The sequence below is a fragment of the Pseudophryne corroboree genome, chromosome 1, assembly GCF_028390025.1.
Source record: "Pseudophryne corroboree isolate aPseCor3 chromosome 1, aPseCor3.hap2, whole genome shotgun sequence".
Lineage (NCBI taxonomy): Eukaryota > Metazoa > Chordata > Amphibia > Anura > Myobatrachidae > Pseudophryne > Pseudophryne corroboree.
The window spans coordinates 1,056,209,661-1,056,221,713 of record NC_086444.1 but is presented as its reverse complement, the minus strand read 5'-3'; the positions used below and the strand labels follow the sequence as shown (position 1 = coordinate 1,056,221,713).

The window sequence follows — 12,053 nt, the reverse complement described above, 5'->3', positions numbered from 1 at the left end:
GATGTGCAGTGCTGGCGTGGCTTGGTCGGAGTCACTGTCTGAAAATATTGATACCCTGGATAGGGACAGTATTTTACTGATTATAGAGCAGTTAAAGGATGCATTTCTTTATATGCGAGATGCACAGAGAGATATTTGCACTCTGGCATCAAGAGTAAGTGCGATGTCCATATCTGCCAGAAGAAGTTTATGGACGCGCCAGTGGTCAGGTGATGCGGATTCCAAACGACATATGGAAGTATTGCCGTATAAGGGGGAGGAATTATTTGGGGTCGGTCTATCGGATCTGGTGGCCACGGCAACGGCCGGAAAATCCACCTTTTTACCCCAGGTCACCTCCCAGCAGAAAAAGCCGCAGGCTTTTCAGCCGCAGTCCTTTCGTTCCTATTAGAACAAACGAGCAAAAGGACATTCCTATTTGCCCCGAGGCAAAGGAAAGGGTAAGAGACTGCAACAAGCAGCTCCTTCCCAGGAGCAGAAGCCCTCCCCGGCTTCTACAAAGGCGTCAGCATGACGCTGGGACCTTACAAGCAGACTCAGGGGCGGTGGGGGGTCGCCTCAAACATTTCAGCGCACAGTGGGCTCACTCGCAGGTGGACCCCTGGATCCTGCAGGTAGTATCTCAGGGTTACAGGTTGGAATTCGAGAAGTCCCCTCCTCGCCGTTTCCTAAAGTCTGCTTTGCCAACGTCTCCCTCCGACAGGGCGACGGTATTGGAGGCCATTCACAAGCTGTATTCTCAGCAGGTGATAGTCAAGGTACCCCTCCTACAACAGGGACAGGGGTATTACTCCACGCTATTTGTGGTACCGAAGCCGGTCGGCTCGGTAAGACCGATTCTAAATCTAAAATCTCTGAACCTGTACATACAAAAATTCAAGTTCAAGATGGAGTCACTCAGAGCAGTGATAGCGAATCTGGAAGAAGGGGATTTTATGGTGTCCTTGGACATCAAGGATGCTTACCTTCATGTTCCAATTTGTCCTTCACACCAAGGGTACCTCAGGTTTGTGGTCCAAAACTGTCATCATCAGTTTCAGACGCTGCCGTTTGGATTGTCCACGGCACCCCGGGTCTTTACCAAGGTAATGGCCGAAATGATGATCCTTCTTCGAAGAGAAGGCGTCTTAATTATCCCTTACTTGGACGATCTCCTGATAAGGGCAAGATCCAGAGAACAGCTGGAGGTCGGAGTAGCACTAACCCAAGTAGTGCTCCAACAACACGGGTGGATTCTGAATTTTCCAAAATCCCAACTGATCCCGACGACACGTCTGTTGTTCCTAGGGATGATTCTGGACACTGTTCAGAAAAAGGTATTTCTTCCGGAGGAGAAAGCCAGGGAGTTATCCGATCTATAAACAAAAGGGAGAAAGAAGAAGGCTCTTGTGTGGGCGCACTCATTAATGGTAGTTAAATAACTAGAATGAATAACACTAGGTTGATTAGTCAGCAGATAAAACAAAATTTATTTGGAAATATTAAGAATATAATTGCCCCTGGTTGAGGAGATGTGAATGATCCCAGATAAAAATGTTCTGGTCCTGCCTCAGGAAATGAGATGGAGAGGGGTAGAGACACTGCAAGTCATAAACCCTTTCTCACCCGGCCAGTACAGATGATCTGTGTTAATGAGATCAATTAAGTCAATTGATTTTAGATTCTGTCATAATCCTAATGAAGGAATAACAGCTATTATGGCAATGAGTAATAATAGAAACAAATCAAAGGATATACCAGGGTAAAGAAAGAAAAGGATAGGAACAAATGGTGATGCTGCTGTTGGAGTCACATACCACACATCATATGCAATGATTGATGTTCTACAACACTGAGTATTCCCTGTGAGTCTCCACCTCAGGTACTAACTCAGCCCACACTGTTTCGCTTCCAAGATCGGACGAGATCGGGCATTAGCAGTGTGGTTTGATAGTAGAAGGATTTGGTCAGACGTCCAATGAGAGTGCACCTATATAGGGGGGGATAATTAGCTGGATCTTATAGATACAGTGTGGATCTGCTTTTTGTGTTAGGCAGGAGACATCAAGTCCCACACCGGTGAAGTGAGCAAGCCCCACAGGGGTGAAACATGTTTTCCATTCCAATGGGTCCTGTTTTGTCCAACTGCAAGTGATTCACTCCTAGCCTCAGGTCAGATCATTCCATCCTGCCATTTTGGGCTAATTTTTGCCCAGCTGTCATAGAAATTGTATCTATATCCGTGCAGCTTCATTTATGCCTTTTTCCAGGCTTATGCATCTTAGTTTATTGCATCAGGATTAAAAACTGCATTTTATAGGAAAGAAATACTGCATTCTTCTTTGACTTTCCTCCTGCAGATCCTGTTGTCATATTGCTGCATGGGTTATATGAGAATTTCATGTCTATTTCCCTATATCCTAATGATTATAACAGCTCCAATTCACACAAAGTGTTTCTAATGACACCCATGTCACTAGTGATTATTTCATTGCATATACCAGTACTATTTATCTGCTTTTTGTGTGGCTTCATTTATGCCTTTTTCCAGGCTTATGCATCTTAGTTTATTGCATCAGGATTAAACACTGCATTTTATAGGAAAGTAATACTGCATTCTTCTTTGACTTTCCTCCTGCAGATCCTGTTGTCATATTGCTGCATGGGTTATATGAGAATTTCATGTCTATTTCCCTATATCCTAATGATTATAACAGCTCCAATTCACACAAAGTGTTTCTAATGACACCCATGTCACTAGTGATTATTTCATTGCATATACCAGTACTATTTATTTGTATCTACAATTATCTTTGACATATTTTCTGTTCCTTACACCAGTACCAATGTACACATATATATAAAAAAAAAATAAAAAAAATAAAAAAAAAAAAATCTTGATCCGTGTTTCCTTATCCATTTGTATCTATACGGACGGGTAATTTTTATCACCCGTTCCTAATAACTACAGCCTAATTGATCTCCATTTTCCTTTTTAGGGTTTTTTTCATAAATCTATATATCTTCGTTTTTTTCATAAATCTATATATCTTCCTTTTTCGTGGACTCTCATTTGTGATCCAGGGACACAATACCACCGGTGTGGGACTTGATGTCTCCTGCCTAACACAAAAAGCAGATCCACACTGTATCTATAAGATCCAGCTAATTATCCCCCCCTATATAGGTGCACTCTCATTGGACGTCTGACCAAATCCTTCTACTATCAAACCACACTGCTAATGCCCGATCTCGTCCGATCTTGGAAGCGAAACAGTGTGGGCTGAGTTAGTACCTGAGGTGGAGACTCACAGGGAATACTCAGTGTTGTAGAACATCAATCATTGCATATGATGTGTGGTATGTGACTCCAACAGCAGCATCACCATTTGTTCCTATCCTTTTCTTTCTTTACCCTGGTATATCCTTTGATTTGTTTCTATTATTACTCATTGCCATAATAGCTGTTATTCCTTCATTAGGATTATGACAGAATCTAAAATCAATTGACTTAATTGATCTCATTAACACAGATCATCTGTACTGGCCGGGTGAGAAAGGGTTTATGACTTGCAGTGTCTCTACCCCTCTCCATCTCATTTCCTGAGGCAGGACCAGAACATTTTTATCTGGGATCATTCACATCTCCTCAACCAGGGGCAATTATATTCTTAATATTTCCAAATAAATTTTGTTTTATCTGCTGACTAATCAACCTAGTGTTATTCATTCTAGTTATTTAACTACCATTAATGAGTGCGCCCACACAAGAGCCTTCTTCTTTCTCCCTTTTGTTTATGCATATGTCACTGGCTCTGGGCGCACCCCCAAACTGGACATTATATTAAAGATTTTACTTGAAAATTGTCCAAATTTGGTTTTTCTGTAATCAAAAACTATTTTTAGACCGGTGCCGGGTCGCCCCCTTTGTGTAACAGTTATCCGATCTAGTCAGGAACCTCCTAAAACCAGGAAAAGTATCTGTGCATCAATGCACAAGAGTCCTGGGAAAAATGGTAGCTTCTTACGAAGCGATTCCATTCGGCAGATTCCATGCACGAACTTTTCAGTGGGATCTGCTGGACAAATGGTCCGGATCGCATCTGCAGATGCATCAGCGGATAAAATTGTCCACAAGGACAAGAGTGTCTCTGCTATGGTGGTTGCAGAGTGCTCATCTGTTAGAGGGCCGCAGATTCGGCATACAGAACTGGGTCCTAGTGACCACGGATGCCAGCCTGAGAGGCTGGGGAGCGGTCACACAGGGAAGAAACTTCCAGGGCGTGTGGTCAAGCCTGGAGATGTCTCTTCACATAAAGTGGACAACTGGGAAGCAGACTTCCTCAGCAGACACGATCTGCACCCGGGAGAGTGGGGACTTCATCCAGAAGTCTTCCACATGATTGTGGTCCATTGGGAAAGACCAATGGTGGACATGATGGCGTCCCGCCTCAACAAAAAACTGGACAGGTATTGCGCCAGGTCAAGAGACCCTCAGGCAATAGCTGTAGACGCTCTGGTAACACCATGGGTGTACCAGTCAGTGTATGTGTTTCCTCCTCTGCCTCTCATACCAAAAGTACTGAGAATTATACGGCAAAGGGGAGTAAGAACGATACTCGTGGCTCCGGATTGGCCAAGAAGAACTTGGTACCCGGAACTTCAGGAGATGCTCACGGAAGATCCGTGGCCTCTACCTCTAAGACGGGACCTGCTTCAGCAGGGACCGTGTCTATTCCAAGACTTACCGCGGCTGCGTTTGACGGCATGGCGGTTGAACGCCGAATCCTAAGGGAAAAAGGCATTCCGGAAGAGGTCATCCCTACCCTGGTAAAAGCCAGGAAGGAGGTGACTGCACAACATTATCACCGCATTTGGAGAAAATATGTTGCGTGGTGTGAGGCCAGGAAGGCCCCGACGGAGGAATTTCAACTGGGTCGATTCCTACATTTCCTGCAAACAGGATTGTCTATGGGCCTCAAATTAGGGTCCATTAAGGTTCAAATTTCGGCCCTGTCGATTTTCTTCCAGAAAGAATTGGCTTCAGTTCCTGAAGTCCAGACTTTTGTAAAAGGAGTACTACATATACAGCCCCCGGTTGTGCCCCCAGTGGCACTGTGGGATCTTAATGTAGTTTTGGATTTTCTCAAATCCCATTGGTTTGAGCCACTCAAATCGGTGGATTTGAAATATCTTACATGGAAAGTAACCATGCTACTGGCCCTGGCTTCAGCCAGGAGAGTGTCAGAATTGGCGGCTTTATCGTATAAAAGCCCATATCTGATTTTCCATTCGGACAGGGCAGAACTGCGGACGCGTCCTCATTTTCTGCCTAAGGTGGTTTCAGCGTTTCACCTGAACCAGCCTATTGTGGTGCCTGCGGCTACTAGCGATTTGGAGGATTCCAAGTTGCTGGACGTTGTCAGAGCATTGAAAATATATATTTCAAGGACGGCTGGAGTCAGAAAATCTGACTCGCTGTTTATACTGTATGCACCCAACAAGCTGGGTGCTCCTGCTTCTAAGCAGACGATTGCTCGTTGGATTTGTAGCACAATTCAACTTGCACATTCTGTGGCAGGCCTGCCACAGCCTAAATCTGTCAAGGCCCATTCCACAAGGAAGGTGGGCTCATCTTGGGCGGCTGCCCGAGGGGTCTCGGCATTACAACTCTGCCGAGCAGCTACGTGGTCAGGGGAGAACACGTTTGTAAAATTCTACAAATTTGATACCCTGGCTAAGGAGGACCTGGAGTTCTCTCATTCGGTGCTGCAGAGTTATCCGCACTCTCCCGCCCGTTTGGGAGCTTTGGTATAATCCCCATGGTCCTGACGGAGTCCCAGCATCCACTAGGACGTCAGAGAAAATAAGATTTTACTTACCGATAAATCTATTTCTCGTAGTCCGTAGTGGATGCTGGGCGCCCATCCCAAGTGCGGATTGTCTGCAATACTTGTACATAGTTATTGTTACAAAAAAATCGGGTTGTTATTGTTGTGAGCCGTCTGTTCAGAGGCTCCTACGTTTGTCATACTGTTAACTGGGTTCAGATCACAAGTTGTACGGTGTGATTGGTGTGGCTGGTATGAGTCTTACCCGGGATTCAAAATCCTTCCTTATTGTGTACGCTCGTCCGGGCACAGTGTCCTAACTGAGGCTTGGAGGAGGGTCATAGGGGGAGGAGCCAGTGCACACCACCTAGTGGTCAAACTTTTAAAATTTTGTGCCCTGTCTCCTGCGGAGCCGCTATTCCCCATGGTCCTGACGGAGTCCCAGCATCCACTACGGACTACGAGAAATAGATTTATCGGTAAGTAAAATCTTATTTTTGTCTGGCTTCATCATACTATAATAGCCCTGTTGTTGCGTATGTATCATATTGTCTAACAGAAAGGGCAGTAAATCAGTGGAAGCTCCTGCATCATGCAGAGCATGCTAGAGGGGAAAGTGTTGTATGATGGTCTGTGTGCTACTTGTCATGCACAGTCAGTCCGCAGCTCCTGCACCTATTCAGGAGCCAACATGGGCTGCATTCGCCAACCTACTGGGTACACTGGTGGAACGCCTAGCGCCCCCTATGGGACCACCTGTGCCACTACTGCCACAAATTGTCCCTTTGGTTAATCTGCCTTGGGCGGAATATCTGTCTAACCAGCTGCAGCAACTAAATCAGTCCTTGGTAAGACAAACATTTACTCCAGGTCACTCCCGCGTCCCTGGGTCCTCTAAGCAGGCTGCTTCCTCCTCACAATCTACAAACGTCTCTGATGTTTCATCAGAAGAGGAGGGGGAGCATACAGTCCTATCAGACACTGAATCCTGTGATACTAATGAGGATTCTCCCTTGCATATTGATGTCCCTGCCTTAGTAGTTGCTCTTAAGCATATCCTACAAATCACTGAAGATTAGGATTCCACTACTGTGGCAAAGAAAACTGATAAGTTTAAACAGCAGAATGTGGTTTAAACTGTATTACCCCATTCTGATCATCTCGTGGACATCAGGCGGGAACCCTGGTCTAATCCAGTGAAGAAATTCCCTTTGCCTTAACGGGCCTTGGCTCGCTATCCTCTCCCTGCAGAGTTGTGTAACAATTGGGAGACTCCACAAAAGGGTCAGTCATACCTGAGACAATCTCATGCTCCCAAAACCACCAAGCCGAAGGCAAAACAGTCCTGGTCCGCCCATCAGTCTACTTCAAAACATGACAAGCCTTCTGCATGATGGGGCGGGCCTCCCCCTGGGGGACCCCAGGGTGGGAGGCCAACTTCTACAGTTCGCCCAGGTCTGATTAAAGATCACTTAAGATGCATGGGTACTGGAAGTTGTCTCTCACGGGTACGCTCTCTCCTTCAAGAGACGTCTCCTTCGCCAGTTCTGAGTTACGACTCGCCCTTAGGACCCGTCAAAGGCGTAAGCTTTACAAACGGTTGTAGGTTCTCTCCTGAGAACAGGAGTGGTTGTGCCGGTACCTCAGTCCCAGAGGGTCAAAGGTTACTACTCGACCCTGTTTCTGGTTCCGAAACCCAATGGGTCCTTCCGGCCTATACTCAACCTCAAATCTCTGAACAAGTTTGTGAGAATGTACAGGTTTAGTATGGAAACACTGCACTCTATTGTGCTGGCTATGGAACCCGGAGACTTTATGGTATCCCTGGATATATATATCTGCATATTCCTATTGCCATGTCGCATCAGCAGTTCCTGCGGTTTGCTGTTGACAACCTTCACTATCAATTCCAGGCTCTGCCATTTGTAATGGCTACAACTCCTCTGATTTTCACCAAAGTCATGGACATGATGGCGGCCCACCTCCGTCGCCAGGGAGTCAGAATCCTGCCGTACTTGGACGACCTGCTGATTCTGGCAAATTCCCAAGTCCTCATCAGTCACCTGCAGCTGATGGTGACCTTCCTGTATGCCCATGGGTGGCTGATTACTTGAAAGAAGTCCTCGCTGGTCCCAGCTCAGAGCATGGTGCACCTTGGGGCACTCTTGACACACACAGTCAAAGACTGTTCCTGTCTCTAGGCAAAGCCCTGAAGCTTCGGGACAGGATAAGATACTTCCTTCATCGGCTCAAAGTGTCGATACACTCGGCGATGCAAGTACTTGGCCTGATGATGTAGGCATTCGACATGGTAGAGTACGCTCAATTTCATTCCCGCCCTCTACACCAGTATATCCTTACCAAGTGGGATGGCCTTCCTCATCGGATCAGATCTCAAATGATCTCTTTGACTCTGGAGGTTCATCTGACGCTGACCTGGTGGCTCCAGGACCAGCAATTGAGCAGGGGCCGTCCCTTCTGGATCCTCAACTGGGTCCTACTGACAGCGGACGCCAGTCGGAGTGGATGGGGATCTGTGTTAGAGGAACATTCTTTTCAGGGTCGCTGGATCAAGGAGGAATCACTCCTGCCTATAAACATCTTATAGCTGAGGGCAGTGTTCAATGCACTATCTCTTGCCCTGCCTCTGGTACAGAACAGGCCTGTTCAAGTACGGTCAGACAACACCACCATGGTGGCATACATAAACCTTCAAGGCGGCACTCAAAGCCGCATGGCAATGATGGAGGTGTCAAAAATTCTTTGTTGGGCGGAACGCAATCTTCCAGCCGTATCGGTAGTGTTCATTCCGGGCTTCCTAAGCTGGGAAGCAGACTTCCTCAGTCGCTAGGCCGTTCATGCTGGAGAGTGAAGTCTCCATCCAGAAGTCTTTCAACTCCTCGTGGACAGGTGGGGCCTACCGGGCGTAGACCTGATTGCGTCTCGACACAATTACAAGGTTCTGGTCTTCGGATCTCGGACCAGGGATCCTTAGGCAGCGTTCGTGGATGCACTGACAGTTCCATGGAACTTTCGGCTGGACTATGTATTCCCTCCAGTGTCACTCCTGCCCAGGGTCCTATGGAAGTTCAAACAAGAAGGAGCAATGCTACTTCTAGTAGTTCCATCGTGGCCCAGGTGGCATTGTTCTCAGTTTTACAGGGTCTGTTGACAGGGCGTTCCCTTCTGCTTCTTCGGCGACCAGACCTCCTCGTACAGGGCCCTTGTCTCTACCCAGACCTGGCCAGACTGGCTTTGACGGAGTGGCTCTTGAAGCTTCACTCCTGAGGGCTAAAGGATTTTCTGAGGTTGTTATTCAAACTATGCTGAAGGCCCGCAATCCGGCCTCTGCCCGGATTTATTACAAGGTTTAGAATTCTTACTTCAACTGGTATGCTGAATTACGATGCATATAGATTCAGAACTTCCAGGATTCTACAAAGAGGCCTGGACTTAGGTCTTCGTCTGGCCTCCCTCAAGGTTCACATATATGCTTTGTCGGTATGGTTTCAGAGAAAAATTGCGTCTATACCTGACGTTCATACTTTCACTCAGGGTGTCCTACGGATTCATCCTCCCTATGTTCCTCCTGTGGCTCCATGAGATCTGTCTGTTGTATTGCATGGCCTGCAAGAGTCTCCATTTGAACCTCTTGAATCGGTGGACCTTAATTGGCTCACAGCCAAGGTCCTGTTCTTTTTGGCTATTGCTTCTGCAAGACGGCTGTCGGACTTCGGCGCTTTGTCCTGTCGTCCACCCTTCCTGATATTTCACCATGACTGGGTGGTTCTAAGAACTCGACCAGGTTTTTTGCCTAAGGTGGTGTAATTTTTTTCACCTTAGCCAAGAGATTGTGGTCCTGGCCTTTATTTCTTCTGACTTGTCTTCCAAAGAACGTTCATTGGATGTGGCTAGGGCTCTCCATATCTATGCGGAGAGGTCTGCCTCTATCAGGAGGTCAGATACCCTTTTTGTCCAGTTTGGTTTCCACAAACGTGGCTGGCCTGCGAATAAGCAAACCATGGCAAGGTGGATTAGAATGGTGATTGATCAAGCCTATGTGCAGGCTGGACTCCCAGCTCCCAGCCCATTCTACTCTGTCTGTTGGACCTTCTTGGGTGGCCCGCCATGGTGCGTCCGCAGAACAATTATGCAAGGCGGTTACGTGGTCCTCAGTAATCACGTTTCTTAGGTTCTATGCCTTTGATACCTTCTCCTCCCTGGATGCTTCCTTTGGACGCCGGATTCTCACATCTGCTAAGGCGTGTATCTTCCCTTGAGGAACTGCTTTAGGACATCCCTGTTGTTTTCCCTGTGGAAACCAATGTAACCTACGGCAGAAAAGGAGAGTTATGGTAGACTTACCATTGTTAACTCTCTTTCTGTGAGGTACATTGGGTTCCACAGGGCACCCACCCTGACGCACCTAGCTTCTTTGGGTTGTATGGCATTAGCCGCTGATACCATCTCCTGTCGTGAGAATGTGATTCTATGTGACTTCTCTGCCTTCTCTCTTACCTGCTACTGCATTGGTCTGATTAATGAAACTGAGCTCACAATGCCTGGAGGCGGGGTTATAGAGGAGGCTCCTATGCATCCTGGGACAGCTAAAGCCACTGGGTCAAGATCCACTCTACACCCCAATGTTTTCCCTGTGTGACCCAATGTACCTCGCAGAAAGAGAGTTAACAATGGTAAGTCTACCATAACTCTCCTTTTCAGATTTTTTTATGTTGCATAAACGTCACTTACATAAGTGAACTTTTATAAGTCCAGGTTGTGTCTTCTTGGGAAGGTAGTTTTCTGATTTGAGTTGGTCCTGTTTTTTCTTATAGATTACATCTCTGACAGTAACCATGGAGAATATAAAGGAAGAGCCTGCTGATACGGGTGAGTAGTTCCCGCATTAAAATAAAATGTACAAGTGTCTATTAATATTGGTTTATTGAGGGGCGTGGCCTAGCGGGACTCTGGAGTGGATGCATAGTGCATGAGCTCCTGCTGTGTCTCAGCTATTAAAGCCCTTTTAAGGTGTCTACACACCCAGAGTTTAGCCCATAGTGCACCCATAAGACCCCCACATCACAGGGAGGAGAGCTGCGGAGCCGGAGGGCGGGTTATTCCTGCACTTGCGGGTTGCGGCCTCCACCAGGGGTGAAGCCGGGACCTAAATTTATAAGTTCCAGCCGAGCGGACTTCGGTGCGCCCCGGACGACACAGCAGCCACACAACTGACAAAGAGGAAGTTCCCCCAGCCTGAGAAGCCTTACCAGTGGCAGCGGCGGTGAGAAGCAAGCCCCAGGAGCTTCAAGCCGGCCGCTGGGACGAGCTGCGGCCCTGCTCGTGGAGGATCCGGTGGCGGCGGCCATCTTAGGTGAGGCAGGAGGAGAACAGCAGAGGCGGAGGGCGCCCGGACGACCCCCGCTGAAGACAGGCACAGCACCCTTGGCACCCGACCGAGGGCTGGGCTAGCTATATAGAGCCCCTATTAGGGCTGACAGACCACGGGCGGCGGCGGAGGAGGGAGAGGCCCGTTCAAGCCGAGGAGCGGCGGCCATCTTGGAAGTGGCAAGACCAGCGCTGGCTGTGGAGTCCCTGCAGTTTCCCACCAGCAGAATCCTACTAGCCCTGTGCAGTGACAGCATGAGGGGCTCTGAGCTGTGTGTGCACTGGGAGCTAGCTCATATGGTGCACTTAACACCGCATACTTTATAAGTCTCTCCAGCATTATATTGTCATTGCCTGGCCCTCATCCAATACTCGGTACTCCGAGGCCACCTGGTGGTGGCTCATAGATAGCTCAGTCACAGCATCTTCCTCACCTAAAAGAACAGGGGCACTATTTGACGAAAAGGAGACGTCGTCGGCTCCCGGCGGTTGTTGGGGTGTAAGCTGCGGCACATACAGGATGTAGACCCCTCTTCAATGAATCCTCACCGTCACCTCCCGCAGTCATTTTAGCTGATGTAATCTAGCACATGGCGTAAGAGGATACCTGCCGCCCTAGACCTTAGACGGAATTCTCCTTTCTACTGGAACCCTCCCATCCCCTCAAAGTAATACATGATGGCTCCAAGAAAGAATAAAGCCTCCAAGCCAATCTCTCAAGTTGCATTTTTCAAACCTTCCCCATATCGAAATAAATCTCAGGGTCCTGGATCTTCTGCCTCCGGATCGGATCTCCCGCCCACAACTTCATCGCCCATGATGGCATTATCTTCATCCCAGGATCCCCCTCCCTCT

General features: G+C 47.7%; 1 protein-coding gene across 4 annotated transcripts in view; it reads left to right on the top strand.

The window, feature by feature from the left end:
* LOC134925082 (multifunctional protein ADE2-like) overlaps positions 1–12,053 on the top strand; it is a 203,381-nt gene that overhangs the window by 40,022 nt on the left and 151,306 nt on the right. For all 4 annotated transcript variants that reach the window (XM_063920889.1, XM_063920893.1, XM_063920890.1 and 1 more), the window contains exon 2: positions 10,646–10,700. In XM_063920889.1, coding sequence (XP_063776959.1) covers positions 10,667–10,700 — 34 coding nt within the window. In that variant the 5' untranslated portion in view covers positions 10,646–10,666. The remainder of the gene's footprint in view (positions 1–10,645; positions 10,701–12,053) is intronic.